The sequence below is a fragment of the Acanthisitta chloris genome, unplaced genomic scaffold (assembly GCF_000695815.1).
Source record: "Acanthisitta chloris isolate BGI_N310 unplaced genomic scaffold, ASM69581v1 scaffold42613, whole genome shotgun sequence".
NCBI lineage: Eukaryota > Metazoa > Chordata > Aves > Passeriformes > Acanthisittidae > Acanthisitta > Acanthisitta chloris.
The window spans coordinates 15,637-34,247 of NW_008666224.1; the positions used below are offsets into that span (position 1 = coordinate 15,637).

The 18,611-nt window shown below is 41.9% G+C and overlaps 1 protein-coding gene across 1 annotated transcript in view; it reads right to left on the minus strand.

Annotated features, from left to right (window-relative positions):
- VSIG1 (V-set and immunoglobulin domain containing 1) overlaps positions 1 to 13,760 on the minus strand; it is a 21,678-nt gene extending 7,918 nt beyond the window's left edge. Inside the window, exons 1-2 of the mRNA XM_009072001.1 lie at positions 13,515 to 13,760; positions 10,091 to 10,251 (exon numbers count right to left, since the gene is read on the minus strand). Of these exons, the coding sequence (XP_009070249.1) occupies positions 10,091 to 10,251; positions 13,515 to 13,563 (210 nt within the window). The 5' untranslated portion in view covers positions 13,564 to 13,760. The remainder of the gene's footprint in view (positions 1 to 10,090; positions 10,252 to 13,514) is intronic.
- Positions 13,761 to 18,611: the final 4,851 nt, after the last annotated feature.

Consider the following 18,611-nt stretch of genomic DNA (forward strand, 5'->3'; position numbering starts at 1 on the left):
CTAATGTGAAATGAAGTTCTACAATGATCTAAATGAAGTCATGTGTGTCTTGCAGTAGTATGAGAGGAGTGGCAGGCCCTTTATATCTTACCAAAAGGCCTGATTGCTGGAAAAAGGGGCTAAATTCTATTCAGTCTACCTCAGAGTGCTCTGGGATTTATGTGAGAGTAAAGAGTAGCAGAAAGTGCCCACTGAGCACTAGCTTAGCTACAGCAGAAGTTCCTGGGACGCAGGACTTGCACTGTGAGTCTTAAATGCAGTCGGGGCATGCCAGGAAATGTTACAGAGGAGCAAGTGCTCCTTGCTATATTGGCCTGAAGTCAGTATGAACTACATGTTCTAAGTCCTCATAAAATATGCTGAAAAATTAATCCCCTGTGTTCTCTCTTTCTGCTTGAATGAATACAGCAAAAATAGTTTTTGTACACTGTTAAATCTGAGGCAGGTGTCAACACAGCAGAGGCTATTTCTTCTCTTCATGGATTTAAACAGTCTTTGTGGGCTGTTTTTTTTCAACTATGAAAATAAAGATGGTGAAACATCCTCAGGTAATGCATTCAGTTCCTCTGCAGGTTCCTGCCTGTTCTCTGCTCTGCTCCTGTTTGATGCTTATCTCACTGGCTCTGGGGTTCATTGCCTGAAGGAAGGTGGAAAACACCAAGAAGGCTGAGTAACGTTGTGATTAATTACTGAGTGTATATCTTGTCCCAGAGGTATGATTGGATTGTGTACACAGGAAATTTCATTTAAAAGGAACATGTTTCAGTTAATTGGCCGTGAATTCATAGCCCATTTGAAACAATACACTCAAAATGGGTATTTTAAACCTTTGTCCAAAGTGGTTTTATGGTGTCCTTGAAAAGCTCATTTGTGGCTTTCAGAAAACTGAAATGACAATCTTTGCAAAAATGTTTCTGCTCCAATTCAAAAGTAAAAATCTTGTTTTCTGTTGAAGATATATAAGACTTTTTCTTTTAGGCAACTGGCAACTAATGTTTCCTCCTACAGACACATCTCATTGACATTTATTTCCATTTTACTTAAAATCTCTGTACGGGAAAACTACATTTAGTCAACGGTAGACATTTTCTGGAAGCCTTTTTAATCTGATGTGATAAATATATTTTAAGTGCACCATCTTGAATGCAAAAAAAAAAAAAAACCAAAAACGAAAGAAATCTGGTGTGCTTCTTTTGCAAAAAAAAAGCTTTTTATGTCCTCAAGCAAATCACGAGCAGCTCTAGTGAAGTCGATGATCTACCAGAGTAGAAACAATAATGAGGGTGCAGTAATGGTTGGTGCTTCTCCTTACCAGCTAGTTTGCTCAGGCAAATTTTTATATAATGGTACCTTTTCACATTTCATGGAAGCAGCTGCCTGGGATGACTAATCAAAAAACTGACAGGAAAAAAGGGCAGAGATTATCACTCCTAAAACTGTTGTCTCTAATAACTTCACAGTCTGAGACACCACTTTCTGCAAAACAGCTAAGCTGCCCAGAAAACATCTCCCTGACTTTAGAAAGGGTTGCAGTTTAGTTGGGTATTCAACCTGTGGGCCTAGAGCCACAGTCAGCAGCCACCTACCCCTTCTGGGCTTTCTGAGTTACTCTGCATTGCCACAGTCACTTTCTGCTGCAACCAGTTAAAGGATTCTGGCTCACAGATTTCCAGGGCAGTTGGGTCAATGTATCTGTTTGGGGTAGCTGGGTTACAAATACAACATGGAATTGGGAATGATAATACTCATTTGAAAGAAAATCTTGGTAATCTCAATGCACTCCAGATGCTGGAGACAAGATTATTTGTGTTCCCAGTTCTGAAGGACCTGATATATGAAATCACATGTCCTTTTCTTCTGCTTTAGCCTGACTTATGGGAACACTGCTCCTCTTCTAGAGTGGTGTTGAGGAAAGTATTTGCCTGCAGAGTAGCAGCTGGCAAAGCTGATGCTGAGCTGAGGTTTTTCAAAGGCTGCCAGATGTCTGTCAGAGTGTGAGGAACCCACCTACAGGTTTTCTTTATGCAACTTCTATAGAAAGATCTTCCTCAGGGTGTGAAGGGGGTGTGTGAAAAAGCAGGCAGTAGATTAGAAGAAGCATGCCTCCATCTGCTTCCTTTCTTCTCGGGACAGGACAAATATATACTAGAATTTGCATAAATACGTGTCTTTCAGATGTCTTTGGATGGACTCATTCATAATTTCCTGGCCAATACTCCTCCCATCCCCCATCTCCTGAAGTCACCGCATCACATTGCTGTACATGCCTAGTACATCTGGATATCAGAGTTGTAAGATGAGATGTACTTGAAGATACGTTATGAAGTGTCCCGCTTAATCTCCACAGAACTCTTGACTTTCTTGACTGGGGGACAGTTTCAGGACATGACTTCCTTTCCAATACCTGTCTTCCCTCCCCCAGCCACTTCTCCCTTTCCCCCACCAGCACATGCGAAGCTGTAGCATCCTGTTCGATGACGTTTCTCTAGGCTGATGGATTCAGTGTGTGACTCACAGTCTGCCTGGAGAGCTGGAAAGCTCAGGCATTCAGAGGGCCCTGTCATTGGGTTGTTTTATCATTTTCCGTTTGACATTTTCTCAAGCTACTAGAAAAAGAACTGTTAAAGTTTCCTTCTCACTGATAAATGCAAAGGAGGATATTAACAACTTCACTGGTTTGAGATCATGATCTCTTTTTGAATTCTGAGTACAGACAGAATTTATAAAATAACAACAGGGGAAAAAAGTGTTCATCTCTCTGTTAAGCATCTTACCATCTAATTAGAGAACAAATGCTGCACTCTCAGAGTGTTAATGAAAGCCTAAGGCTCAGACTCTGAACTTGACTAGATAAGAAAGCAAATGCTCAGGCGTGTGTTGATTTCTTTGACATGTGTCATGTGACTAAGTCTGGGCCCAAATATCTGATTTCATCCCCAGCTGCTTTTCATACATTTTTGTCAAAACTCTGATCTGCCAGACTGTAGTAGGGATATTATATCCTGCACTACTTGGATTTTTGCATGAGTAATTGAGGGTGTCAATAAAGACCAGAAGCATCTTGTACCAATAGTGCATTGGTAGAAGAAAGGGAAAGGAATCACAAGCCTTTAGAGGATTAATCATTCAGCAGCTTTACCTGGTGCAAAGCATTTTTGAGGAGCAGCTCTTTCATGTTCTCACAGTATCATTCTTGTGACTGAACCATTAGTGAATAATTCCTACACTGCATCAAGCACAAACATTTTCTCGGTGCATTTGGTGTAACTGCTCTTCAGCAGTTATTATTAGACCTCAGTTTACATTGGGCTGTGCCCTGTACTTCATGGTGAGACAGGAATCCCACTGCAGTCAAAGGGAGTTTGGAATGGATCACAGCTGGAACGCTGAGCTGACAGCTGAGAGGAAGCCGATTCAGCAGGCAGCTCAGTACCTCTGTATCCATTGCATCTCAAAATGTTTTTGAATTCTACAAGAGAGATCCAGGATGATTTGTTTTACTACAAAAATATGTAGCCCCAAATTTGGGCTATCCAGACTTACATTCAGCCCAGAGGCTCTTGGTATGTGGACATGTCCTTCAGATACCCTTGGTGTAGAATATTCCTGAAGGTGCTAGTTCAGCCACCAAGACTAGCTGTGGGGGAAAAAAAACCCACCAACAGCTACATCCAAAAATAATTTTGATAGAGAAAAATGCAACAAAAAATAGGGTGGGTTAAAAATTCTGAATGATGCATCTGATTCAACTTATTTCAGTCATATGCTGGTTGTAAGATTTTAATCCAGGACAGGAATACAAGTTTCACAGTAGCATAAATCCAGTTGAAGCTATTTAGTTCTGTTTTTTTCCCTTAAGATTATGGGGATTTTTTTCTTACCTTGTATCTCCAGCTACATCTTCCCCGTTCATCTGTCACATACACCATCTTTTGACAATGACTGACTGACTTTTCATCCATACCCAGAATACCGTGACACGGGGAACTCTGTATTTGAGTAAAAATGTGCTGATCTGAGAGTTAAATGAGACTTTAAATGTTCCCCCAAAATCAAAGAGCTTCTTCTCTACACAGCTCCCCTCCTGCCATCAGTGCTGATCACAAGGGCAGGATTTTGCAGAAGGTATCTCAAGCCTTGTCAACGGTGAGATGCAATAGACTCTTATTTCTGAGTTTTACCTAAAATTAGGCAAACTAAGATTGAAGTCTAATGTTGGCTCGATCTAAAACAACCCAGTTACAACCCGATCATTTTCTACTTGTCTTCACTTTCCTTTGTACTAAGCACAGGCGTTCGACGTTAATCCCATTGACATCCAGGGAGTCACTCTGACTGCACTGAAATGACAACAGCATTCCCGTTCCTCTGCATTGGAGGTGTTGCCTCTGCTTTCCATGAAGCTATTCCTTGTAAGTGGCTGCTCAGTCATCTAAGTGCTAGATAAAGCTCAGATTTAAAAAATCACCTCTAGGAAAAAGAAAATGCTTATGTATCAGAGAGCCCCTTCCCAGAAAATCTTCCTGTACTGCTTCAAGAGGTGCTCCTCATAGGCTGTCTTTGCTCGGGGACTGGAATGGACTGCTCTGCTCCCAGTCAGGTGTCCCTTGCACTGACAGCTTCTGCAACACACAATCTCAGTTGTCTGTGGCTGAAAGCATGTGTTAGGGTCCCAGGAACTGCTGATACTACGTGGTGAGGAATCTGTTCTTTCAAAAGCTTTTAATGGAACCCCACACCTACAGGACTGGCTGGCCCCTGGCTCTCACATGGTATCCAGTGCCTACAGCCATGCCTTACTACTCTGGGCAGCAGAGTTGTGCTGGCGTTGGAACTACTAAGAATCTGAATTTGGGGTTTCAGGGTGGAAGGAGCCAAAACAGCTGTGCTCAGATCACTTTTCTTGCCTCTCTTTCCTTCCTTAGGCTTTCCTTCCCTGTCTTTGCCCCTGTCCATGAAGTACTACTTTCTTGATAGTACACATATGAGAAAAGGACAGGGCACTGTCAAGGTGAAAGCCAATATATAAAATAAGTGAAAGATATTCTTCTTGTTACGTGCTGCTAACACTCCATTGCTAACCCTCTCCATTGCCTATCAGTAATTTTACCAAAGCAGTGTCAATGTTTGCAAATATTTCAAGCTTGCTTTTTTCTAGAGAACATTTTCATAAGAAGTCTATCAATAATTCTGTTTCTCTTACCAGTAATAGGCACTCGTGACCTTTACTCAGCTAGTGAATTTAAAATTTCAATGAAGAATCCTGCCCTGGGCACATACTGGGTAGCCAGGCAATGTCCCTGGCAATTCCTGACTTTAGCTGTGGGTGGTCTGGGTTGGAGGCTCAAGGTGTGGCCCTGGCTAGGATCAGGAGTTGTATTTAGCTTTGCAGGGCTGGAGCCTTCCCTGTGCAGAGTCAACAGAGGCTTCAGCCTGTCAAACATTTACTTAGGTGCTTTACACTAGGCCAGCCGAGTGACTCAGAGCGTGAAATGAAGCACAGATGTAGGTCTTAGCAGGAGCTGAGACTTTACCTTAGGAACCAGGCCAGGCTGTGATGTTCCCTGGGTGAGCTGAATAAATAGTGTTTGCCTCAGTTTGACTAGATGTAAAATAGAGCTCAGTATTAGAAAGTTCTCAAGATCCTTGGCTGGGAGTTATTACTTAAAAATTAAATTTATCATTAAAGGACAAGTGGCTAAGGGCTAAATGGCAAGAAGAAAAAGTTAAAAATATGTATGGAATCCTATTTGCCATGAGTTTATATTTACAGTATTAAGTTCAAGTGAGGGTAATTACTTCTCGAGAAACTTCTCAGGAAAAGAGCAGGGTTAGGCTCAATTAGTATAAAGGTCTATATTCATGCACTATATATAGCTGTGCTGCCTTCAAAGCAGCACTGAGAACACCTGCCACTGCTGTTTGCTGCCTGCCTTTTCATCATGCTCCTGTGAGCAGCCTGTTTGTGGTATTTCATCCTCGCTGGCCTAACTGCCATGACCTGAGCTGTTGAGCACCTGCACCAGCAGTGGGTAAGGTGGGCAGCGTGGAACAGGGCATGAGAACACCAGAACATGCAGCAAAAGGCACCAGCCAACCTCACAAAGTCTGTGCTGGGAGACAGATCTTCATCGGGTCTGCAAAGCAGTGAACAGCATGGCCTCACCTTGAGGCAGGGGAAAATCTGTTGCTGAATACTCAGGGGCATTAAGTTAACACTGGCACTAGTCCTGACCCTGGTCTTAGTGATTTCACTCCAGACAGGACTGTACCTGAGTCTATGTGTCTCAAAACCCTGCAAAATCTGTAATGTAAGTGGCAGTGTAAATTTCAAGGGTACCTGTGGCCTCTGCTTATTATGTTATGTCTTAAAAATCTAGTAATTTAAACCCTTGTTCATTAATGATTCAAGCCAAAAGCATCTTAAGGACATAAATTGGCCTTAATTGTAATGTTCTACAGTTTTCTCTGTTATTTTCTGCCACTGTAGAGACAAAGGGGCATATTCTCAATTATTTAAATAAACATTATTTATTAAAATCAAGATTTTTTTCCCATGCATATTTGTTATGGAGAACATCTCCTCTGCTTATTCTTATTATTGTGAATATACTGCCCATATGAGTAGCATGGTCATCAAGACATCTGCCATTTAGTAAGATGTCAGGAACATTTAAAAATGTAGCAGGTGAGAGAAGAAGAGAGAAGAAGACATACTTTAAGCAATTTTTTAGAAAAAATTGAAAGTCTCCTGTCTTCAAAATATTTGGCAGAAATTTTCAACTTTAAAAAATTGAATTTGAAAATGTTATCAATTTAGTTGCTGAAAAAAATGTAAACTTTGAATAAGGACAGAATTTTCAACAAACTTTTCAGGGAAAATATATGCTATTTATAAGGAAGTGCTTGCTTTTATATTACAGACATGTTAGGAGAATCTAAATATCTCATAAAATTAAATCATTTTATCTCACTTAAAATGCAAGTGATTGTTCTGGTATTCACTAAGGTATGGTGCCAATCTTTTCAATATAGTTGGTTTTGTCATCTTACCAGCATAGTAAATATATTTTTGACTTGTATTTTAATATTGTTTTATCTAAACAATGAAAGCCAGAGCTGGCAACCTCCTTCATTGCCATGCATATATTTCCTACTTGGAACAAAATGTGAGACCTGCTTCAGCTACATGCCAAGCCACCAGGGCAAAGCCCAGGTTTGTAGAAAGAGAGATTATTTTTTGTTTAAACTTGTAGGAGAAAAATATGCAGGTTCTCAGGCTTTCAGTTCTTTCTGAAACTCAGAAAATCACCAGCCTGAAATAGAAATAGCAACCTCATTCGGAATGAGGGTGAAAATCCAATTTCATGTTCAGCTGTGTTGTGTAATTTCTTCAACTGTATTTTCCACATGCAGTCACAGTCCTTTCTCAGGTTTTGCATTAGCATAGTTAATTTTCTTGGGAATAGGTTCAAAATGGTAAGGAATTGCTGTGTTGTGGTAAAAGGATACAGGGTCAAGTAATACAAGACTGAATGGGTTGCTGAAAGCATTTTAAAAAGAGTAGTGCCCAGTCATGCAACTGTTCTTTCACGTGCACCCTCCAGGCACAGCAGCAGGCTCAGAGTGAGGGGAACCCTCCAAGCCTCACTGAGCACACCAGCCAAGAACTGGCACTGCAGAGAAAGGGGATTGTACCTTGGTGTTCAAGGAGAATAGGATTAGCCACTAACCTGTGGCCTTTCCAGACTGAACTGATTTGATTTAATGAAAATGCAAATCATCCATTACAAATGCATGTATGTCGCACTGTGAAAGTGAATTTACCATGAAATTAGTTTCAGACAGGGGGAAAACAGCTGCAGTTTTTCCCACTAGTGTTTCTTACAGTCCCTATAGGCACAACTTCCCCTTTGCCTGCAGTGAGAGTTGCAGAACCAGGAGTGAGTGCTGGAGGGATTGACCTATAAGGTTTCCCTGACATTTAGTAGTATCACATCAGTTAGTCCTTGTTTAACATATTCTGAACTGCCCACAGTATTGTATGATTATAATCCTTAGCAGTTATTGTCTCATTACTGGTCACAGTTTATAAATGGTTTTCCCCTCCTGGATATCTTGAAACTGTGTGATACTCCCTCTAAAATACTTGCAACTACAGTCTGTTTATTTCTCTTGGTCATGACCACAAAATGTATGACATTTATTCTCTCGCAATATGGGAAATTTGATGCAAGTAGAACAAAGAGACTCTAACCAAACCTGGAGGAGATGGGCTTGATCCTATCTCAGTGCTGTACCTGAAGAAGTGATTAGAATTTAAGATGTAACATACTGGATCAAAATTAAAATATATACCACTTAGGAAATCTGTAGCTACCACCTTTACGTGAATAATTCTTAATGCAATAAAATAGTTTTAATTTGAGGAGAGCAAACAATGAGTAACAACTACTCAAACAATCTGGCAAGGTGTGCATACATCAGTCTGGCATTCAGCTGCAGTCAGAATTTGGGATGGGCACAGAGTTTGTACTTGGCACTGATACAGACTTTATCTGTGGCTATGGTGTACTGCAGAAGGGTGAGCAGTTCTGTCGTAGGTTATATTGACATTTCTCACCTATTGGCTATAACTCTTCAATGCCAAATATATTACATCCTGCACATCCTGCAAATTACAGACAGTCTAATTCTTCTATAACTGATAAACCAAATAGAAGGTGTAGCTCAATCAGCAATGGCAAACCTCCTACCATAATATTATTAGGAAATTGGTGAATGTGACAAGAATATCCTCAGAGTGAACCATGACAGTCCTCTAAGTCAACTCTCTTTACATCAGCTCTCAGCTGTAACACCAGGCAGGAGGACTGAACTTTTATAAAAAAAGATGTTAGCAACAGGATAAAAATAATGGGGACTGATGGTCTCACAGGCACATGCCTGACACCAGGGTGTGAAAGAAAATTCCCAGTCATCTTCAAGGATGGAGCAACACTTCTAATCAGCATTTTTTCTTATAAAGAAAAGTGTTGCTGACTGCTCAGCACCTGTCAGGACTGAGCTGATGGGAACTCATACCCTGTGTGTTATGCTGGGAGTGAAATTCATGGGTTCATTTCCCCACCAAAATATAAGATTAACAGGTAGCTCTCGAAGTTTGGGCAACAGTGCGAGTACATATAGGCAGTTACACATCCCATCAGACCAGACTGCTCTGCAAGGTCTTTACAGCCACAGGAGAGGCTCAGGCAGGGTTACAGCATGTAGCTGCCTAGTATTGGTGTCCTTTGCAATCCCCGTGCTGCCTCCATGCTGATACTCCAACCTACCACACAGTCTCATTATACCCTCGGGGTAAGATACTGTTTGGCTCTGTGGCCTCTCAGCCTCTTGGGAAGGCCAGGGAGCATTTGCCTTTGCTCTGTAATTGTTCTGCTTCCACAATGACAGCCATGGAATGCCATGAAATACCAATGCAAGTTTGCTGTGGCAAATTTCCTGCTATGACGACTTTCTGCAGAGCCCTGCCAAACACTCCCTGCTCCCTTTGTGCCAGTAACCAGTTGTTGTGCCCTGCTCCTCTCACTGAGCTGCCGAATGGCAACGGCAGTGGCTGAGTCAAGGAGCTCTGTTTGACCCCTGCATGGAGGACACATTGTCATAGGCAAGGGCGTCTCACCAGGAAAGCAGCCTTCACAATGGCAGGAAATATCTGCCAGACAAGAGAAAAGGGAGCTGGTCCAGGGGTTGCAGCACTTGTGTGATTTTTGGACACCTGGTCTTTGCTTCACGCTTCCTGTGTGACCTGGAGCAAGTCGTTTGAGCATCTGAATCACTTTTTTACATTCTCATCAGTTTCTAAAGGAGTTCAAGCATGCCAGAGGGAACTAAGAGCCTAGATAATTTGTGCATCTGCCCCTAAATTTCATTGCACCTCAGTCCTAAGCCTTTAGGGTGGGAACACCAACATTACCTGCCTCCTTGGTCTGTAGTAAGGATAACCCTATCAAATGTAACAAGAATCTTTGAGGACTTAAGGATATCTTCAATATAATTTTGTAGTAATAATAAATAAATATCTTACAGTATGCAGCTGGCTCTCTCTGGCACTGTAAAAGCTCCACTGAATAAAGAAATTTCCCAGAGGTGCAGAACTCGTGTAGGTACAGAGCAGGGTTGCGTTTCCACCTGTAGTGACGTTCATTGTCTTCTCAGGGACAGTCACCACAACTCCGCTGACGTGGCCTGTGGGCAGTAAGCATGGTGAGGAGAGATCAGCCAGGGCTGCCCTGGGAGCCATGCAGGAGTGCCTTGTTCCCTGCATTATCAAAGAAATCTGTAGGACCTGTCTAGTTTTCTCTTTTTCAGTACGTTTTCCTTTGGGTTTTGTGTGGTAATTTCAGTGATAACAAGCCAGGGGTGGGTGAAAGCTAACAAGCAAATAAATCCCCTAGAATACCTGATCCCTTGCAACAAATGATATTCTGAAAAAGCAGAGTTCCTCAACCCATATTTGTTTTCACTAGCAGAGACTCATCTTCTCACTAACAGCCTGTGGCTAAACCGAACTTTTCTTCTGCACTTGCAGTGCTCTCCTGCTCCTGCACTCATATTCATAGCTGTGTCTTGCCCTTTTTACACCCTTCTTGCCTTTTTGGGGTTTTTTTGCAGTTCTTCCTTTAGATGTCTGACCTCCTTCATTGTGGAGCACTATCACCTACAGCGTTGTCTCTTGTACATTCTTGTGTTCTGACTGGAGCTTAGTGGCACTGTCCCAGGCTAGAGCCCAGCAGCCTTTCTCTGCTTTGCTTTTGCTAATTACTTTGCTTTTGTTTAGGGATTACATGCAGAAGCTGTTTTTTTCCAATGCCTTTACACTGGAAACATCAAACTAAGCTTTTTGGAGCTGCTCTTATTATGTGGGTTGTGCAAAGTTCTGTGATAGCTCAATCGACCCTTTCTGTTGTGCTCAAAGACAAGAGGCACAAACATAACTTGTGAGCCCTTTCCCATAATGTTCTCACCAGTCTTGACTACACAATCATAGTAATGAAAGGAATCAAGCACCACCTTAGAGTATTTATCTGTCTGTTGTTACTAGCAACGGTGACACACAACAGAGCTAGAACTGTCAGAAATATAAGTCTGAATTTCAGGGGTTTGCTAGGTCACTGAGTCCAATTTTAAAGCTACTGTCTAAAGATTCAGAAGGAGGATATATTTCTTTTGAATATGATGGAAAACATAAGTATTTTGGCACTTTGTATGCAAAAAACAGGCAAGGCAAGAACTTCATGTTATAATAATTTTTATGTGGGCTTATTGCACATATTAATGAAGAAACAAAACATACAAAATATTCTTTTCAATGAAATATCTGTGCATCTTATGTTTGGGTGATGCTTTGAGAGTTCAAGCAGACCCTCCAGTAAAACCAAAAGAGAATTTTGCTCAAATGATCAGCACTATGAGAGAAAACATTGTTTTAAAAAGAAATAATTTATTTTGACACTTTCAGCCATGAAAATATTGCATATTCATCAGTTGGTACAATGTGCAAACCTATCTGAACCTAGAGTCTGAATTCTTTGGGGTCTGTTTTCCTGGTTTGATGGATTCCATAGTTAAAGCTCACTGCAAGGAAGAAAGGAATAATCGACTTCCTGTGTTGGTGGTGGCTAGGATTAGAATTAGCATGTTTAAACTACAACAAGATTTGTATTATATGTGAAGACAGTCTCACAGAAATGGCTGGAGACTGACCTAAATGTGTCAAAGCTGCCTTGGGGAGAGAGGGGATCCCAGTGCTGCTGCCAGTCCTGCTCATCCTGTGAGTTCACAGTAGCTTAATCCTTACTGAGAGCTAAGATAAAAGCTGTGTCATATTATTTTAGGTATCTCAGTTCACTGTTCTCAGCTTTAAGAATTAGTGTTGACCAGAAGATGATAGTTTCTTGTCACAGTTTACATGTATTTATTTTCTGCTCTTTGCAGGATTAAAGCTATGGTGTTTCAACACAATGTCATTCTACTGAAAACTTCCATTTTCCAGTCATCTGGTCCATGAATTTCCTTTGTCACTCTCTGGTTTTGGAGTCAGGAGTGCCACAGAGCCTGACTGTTGTAAGATTTTCCAGAATAAATTCATTTTAGCAGAAAATGAATTAGCTCCATGAAGCATTCTAGTTTCCATGAAACTGTATACATTTGGCTGAAATAGGCTTCTCTCTAGTGAAAATGTGAAGTCCAAACCTATGAAACCAACACTGTCCAGCAAGGCTCTTTAAAGCCAACACTCATTGCAAGATCAAGCTTTTGACTGACAATGGAGCAAACTGGACTCATGGAGCCTGTGGATGTTAATGGGAGTTTCACTTTGCATTTAGTTCACTGTTTAGTCTTTCTAACCCCTAATCCTATCTCATACATAAAGGCCTTTTGCTTTAAATGAAAAACATGTAGTAGAGTAAGAAGCAACTCAGTGAAAAAAGCTAGTGTGAACAGGACCATAACTTGTTAAAAACAGTTGATGCATGTCTTTTACTCAACAATCGTATGCTAAGACTGTTTCCTTCCAACAGAGAAAGTCCTTGGGAATCACCCACTGAAGTCCTTTGCAGTTTTAAGTGCTCATGAAGTAAATCCAAGTTTGCTGATCTTTTCCTAGCCGCAACAGAAACCCCCAGTCAGTGGTGCCCATCAGGATGGACACACTGCTAGTCTTAAATCCAGAACTTTGAAATTACAGAACATTGTTTTGAAAAGTATTGGTACCAACTCTGAATTGCTTTTCATTTCTAAGGTAAAAATCTGTTTGGTTCATGTCTGTGTGAGAGTTAGAACACTGAAGCTCCAGGAGCAGCTATTTAAAATATTTCTATAGCATCCAAACCAGGTAATTCCCTCTTGAAAAGAAAATGTGGGTTTTGTGTAGTGTCTCCATGGAGCGTTAGCCTTAAAATGCCTGCTTCTGTAAATCGTAAAAGTAAAGCTTAGCTCAATGAAATGTCCTTGAAACATGAATAACATACACTCTTTAATATGGCGTAAAATTCTCAGATTCCACAAAGTATTATGCCCTCACTTAAAGTCCACTTAAAATCCAAAGGTTATTTGCATGCTAAAAGTTAAGCATCCTCCCCAAATTTTTTTGAGGCAATGGAACCGAGGTATCATTTCAAGGGGAGACAGAAGCTGAATATGGGAAAATCTAACCTTGAAACACTTGAAAGACCTGAACGCTCCATGCGAGAGCTCTTTGCCTCTTCCTGGCATTAGAGCAAAGCATTACTCTACCAAAGCTAAAATTCTCTTCTTGGGAAAAAAACTCTTGCCAGCAGTGGTCAACTTGTGGATTGCCACAAAATGGCCTAGCAGTAGAGACATGATTTTCATTCCATCCTGAAATAAATCATCTTGAATGTTCTCCTAGCTCGCCAGTCAGGTTCACCTGCTCTCTTACTCCAAGAAGTTCCTTTATTCCAGTGCTATCAGTTTGTTATTCTTACCTGCAAAGATGGCTAGAATTGGAAATGTCTTCAGCATCATTGCACACATCTTCTTGATGCTGGGAGGGAAAAGAGACCAGATGCTGCTTCTGACTTCGACTGAACTCAACTGTTAGGGTTTTTTTAAGTCGGTTTTTGTTTTCCTTATCAGCTGTGTATCAACACGTCAGTGAGCTGTTTCATTCTCCTTCTTTATCACATGTGTGCCTTTCTCCGACTAGTGGTGTGACTGTTCACTTGAAACCATTTCGTGGGGTTTGAGCTACTAAGGGCTTTGTTAATAATAAACCTTTGAATCAGAGAACCCAGATTCTCCCACTTTTGCCAGGGCCCAGCAGTATTTGCCTACACAAGTACTTGCACTCAGTACAAGAAAAGTATTTGTGGAGCTATTTAACAGTCAATATGATTACCAGTGTTGGAGTCAGAACTAATATGAATAAGGAATAATCTTTATTTCCTGTTAATTCTATCACTTCTTTTTAGAAATGGGCATGTGGAGATAATACATTGTCAGTACATTTTCATTTAAAAACATATGTCTTATACAGTTTTATATGGAATGATTGCATTGGACTCATGATTACCTTGAAATTTCCATATTGAACTCATCAATAAGATAACATACCAAAATAAAGATCAAATAAAAGTTAGCTTGTAATCTGATAATAAAATTGTTTCATTGAGTTTTAAGCCACGAAGTTGGATGTCACTAGTTTAAAAAGTGACAAGGTGAAAATATTGGGTTTTATTTACATGTTAATACAGGATTTATATAATGAAAAAGCAGTGGATGAAGGTTAGAATAACTTAGATTTCTTTGTCCTTACTGGTTGTAAAATGCCCTTTCTGAAGCTCTTTAGGAACTGAAGGCACTCAGCTTCCTGTAGGAGCCAGATTTGCTTTTTGCATTCTTTGTCATTTGTCTGAAGCTGATTCAGAGCCCCAGGCTGTGACAGGACTAGGTGGCTCTGCTTACACAGTCACACCTGAGCAAGCAGCTGAAGACATAACAGAGGGCAGCATTGCCATTTAGATGTGTGCCTGCACCTAGGACGAAGACAGTAAAAAGGTCAGTGACCTTTTTTCCATGCTTTTTGAAAACGTGGGTCTAGTTCATGCCTGATGACCCCATCTTTCTAGTGGCAGGCAAGGGTGGCCACCTTTTCCATGCCAGGAGCCACACTGCAGCATGGGTAGCCCTTTTGGCCCTCCCCACCTTTTGGCAGGTGGAGCTCAGCATCGGGCCATGTGTGGTTGGAGGTGAGAGGTTGTCCAGGCACTCCCTCGTCTCTGATGTGATGTGGTGGTAGATTCTTCAGCATAGAAGTTGTAAGTTACTGATTGCATCAGTTACTATTTGGATCAGGCTTATAGACTTAGATGAATTTTATTCTGTAATACTCAGGAGTCTGACTAGTAGCTCACAGAGTATTGATCCTTTGCAAAAGACAGCAGTTTTCAAGAAGATGTAAAAAAATGCACCCTGCAGAAGTGAGCACCTGCGTGATCCTATATCTTTACCACAATATCAGTGTGCCCTCTAATTCCCACTCATTTATCAACACCGAAGTCCTTTCTCTGGCTCTTAAGGCCCCCTAAGCTAATATATATTTTTTCCCTGTTACACTGACTTTTTGCCAATTACATCTTTGAAAGGTGACAGAACTACATTCCTGGAGGGTGAAGTGCTCAGTTTGACCAGAGAACAGGAGCCAAGAACACAACTTCTTCATTAATATGCACCATTTAAGCTTGGGATGCAGGGCTGAGATTACCATTTATGGAGCAGGTATAGCTCATAGCCAATGATTCCAATGATCCATCCTGTTTTACAGAGGATACCGAATACCAGGAGCATTTACTTTTGACTATTACCTGCCTGGGGCTCATTTCACACTGTCAAACCAGAGGCATGTACCCTAACACTAATCTTCCAAGCCCTAAGGGTTATTCTCCTGTGAAGGTAATAGATGGCACCTGTCAGCTGCTGACTTTGCTTCTAACTCATTGCTACTGGAGAGCAGCACTGCCTGTTCAGACATCACCTTAGGAGAACTGAGCACAGAAAGCAAACTCTGTTTTGGTCTGATGATTTATGTTAGAGTGGGACAACAAAGAAGCTCTTGCTTACACTGCCGACCCTCGACTAAGAGGAGAGAGCAGCCCAGAGTGCTGCAGCACAGCAGTCACTTTGCCATGGGTGGAGCAAAGACTCTTATCTCAAGATAAAATGGAAGGGGCCAGTACCAGGAACTGTACGTTAACAGACTTTGTGACTCAAATCTGTGTACATTGAAACATGTTCAGAAATGTTCCCTTTCTAGCAACTCCCTTGTATTCACTCTCTAAATAGAAGTGTCAGTCATCAAAAAATGAAGCCCAGAGGCACACCCCAAGCAAGGCAGCATCGCCCAGCCAAGCACTGCCAGGATATTTAGGAGTTGCTTCTGTTGGCCTGAAACCCAATAAAAAAACTTCCTGTAGAATCCCATGTTTGATTTGTCAAAGCTCATCAGCATTTCAACTACTTTGTCTTCCTGAAATGTGCTAAACCTGTAATTGTTTGAAGACACCAAACCCACCATAACCCAGTGATTTATAAAGCTCTCCAGTGTCACAGCTGATGACTGGGGATGAAGAGAAGTGTGTAATTAAAGATTCAAACAAGTAAAGTAAAATAGCTTCTTTAAGCCTCTAAATCCGTCATTAGGTTGACTTTCAAATGCACAGTACAGTTTACAAGTTTACAGTTTACAAGAATGCCATTCAAGCATCCAGCATCATCTTTACCACAGTAAGTGTGGATTGCAGTGTTTGTGTCCTCTCCTAGCTGAGGAGAGTCAGTCTGTCCTTGATGTGTCCCTGACAGTTTTGGGGGAATGTAAGCATTTTTCACTGCCTGTCAGGGACAGATACGTTGCTGGGTGCAGGCAGGCATTACCCCAAAGCTGCTCTCCCAGTCAGTGGCTGTGACATGACCCTAGACTGCTCAGTCATTTAGAGGTACCCTGGCTCCCTTCCCACATCCTTCCCACCACAACCTTGTGCTTCCCAGCTCAGAGAAGCTGTGGGATGTGCAAGTCAGCTGGAGACTGGAGGACTTCATGGAAGAGGAAAGGGACTGGACTCTTGACCCATCCCAGTCATGTAGCTCACCCCCCAACACCACATCTGCCTTCAATGATGTAAGGACTTCCCTGGGGCTGCACATGATGGCTCGTTTTGCTTATGGTAGGGATTACTGTGAAATTGCCCACAGCTCCCCAGAGGAGGCTTCCTTCACACCAGCACTTCTGGCCTTGTCTGTCTGTGAAGGAACAATTATAAGAGTCCTTTGTGGAGATATAGTCTAAAAGTTTTCAGGAAAAATCAGATGCAGCATACCCTTTCATCTTTCTCCTCTTCCCAACCAAGGAAAGGCAGCAGGTTGCAAACTTTCAGCATGTTTTTGAATCTGCTGTGAACAAGCAGGTAGGCAAGCCAGACACAAACCCAAATCAAACCTGTCTTGTCATCAAAGGAAAGCAGCAGTGTTGGCAGACACAGAACTTCCCCTGTGCAGACAACTGTTCCTTTTCAGAAGGGAACAAAAGAAAAGGGATCCAACATAAAGCTGTAACTGAAAAACAATCATAAGAAATGCCTAGACACAGAAATAAATAGGCTTCCAGTAGGCTGGGGGCTTAATGATGCAGAGACAAAGGTTCCCTGAGGAGAGCTAAGAAAATGTCCCTATCCTAGGTGATAATTGTGGAATCCAAGCAAACTGTGTATCCCTGTAAAAGCTGCAGAGGATAAATACTACCCTGCCACAAAAGCACAGTCCCTTGCCAGACACCCTAGTAGGCACCTAAATGATTTCATTACCCAAATATTCTCCCAAGTGGATGACTCAATCACCCACAGTATTTCCACGTGTGCGAGGAAAATCACACCTGACAGAAGCAGGACGTGGGAGAGTAAAGACCTTTTGTACCCACCCACTGCTCCTGTCCTGCTGTGGAGGATGCTCCTGGGGTGCCGTGGGCATGGCACTGCTGCCTCTGCCTGCCTGCACACTGGCCCTGGTCTCCACACAGGCAGGCAGGGTAGAGAGGGACAGTGGGGCACATATGCCCTGATCCTCTCCAGGGCTGGCAATAGCCTGGACTGGTATTCTGGCATTTTCCACATTTCTGAACTATTGCATTTGGGGTAGCTTGGACATTTTACCTTGCTTAAAAATGTGGCAGGCAGGTAATTCAGTGGGATGTTGTTAGGAACATGCAGAGCACTAGACCTCTGCTGTCAGATCCAGCCTGTTTGACAGGCACAGACAATGTAGGAAGCTTTCTTATCTTACATTGCTTTAGGAAGGTGATGCCTGCTGTAGTCAAAGGGATTTGTTTGTGTGCAACACATTGCAATAGAACTGTGACACCTGTACCCACAGCAGTGTTTATTTGGTCACCAAGTCCCATGTGAAATCGATGTGAATGTAAGCACCTGGACAAATTTGTGGATCAGGCTTAGGCCCTTTGGGTTGATGGTAAAACTCCCCTGGTCTTCCGTACCTTCTGTTCTGAGAAAAGCATGAAAAAGCAGAGAAATAGCTGCTCGTGATGCTGCACCAGACCTCCTGGGGATGCTGGTGTAGCATCCATGCAACCTGGAACTGGGCTGCCTTGGATTGGGCTGGACCAGGATGATGGGAGTGCTGGAGCAAGTGTTGTTGCAGAAGCAGAGTGATGGTTTTGCAGCAGTTGGTATAATGGTAAATACTCCCCCATGAGCAGGTGAGCTGAACACCATGAGTGCCCTGGCTGAAGAATGACTTTCTAACACAAAGTGTCACCATCAAAGAATCAATTTATGTGCTGTGGTTCAAGTGTCAAAATCAAAGCAAGCTCTTTGTTACATGACAAATCACAGTAAAATGGTTCTGTCTTTGCACCATTGCTGTTCTCTTGGATTTGCATTGGCTGGATAACCTTTTCCCTGCATATGATTAACTCTATGATTTACTCTCCTTGTTATGCCTTCCCCCCCCCCCCCTTATTCTTTTTCATGTAGTTTCAGAATTGAAGCTAATCAAGAAAAAAAAAGGAAAAGTCA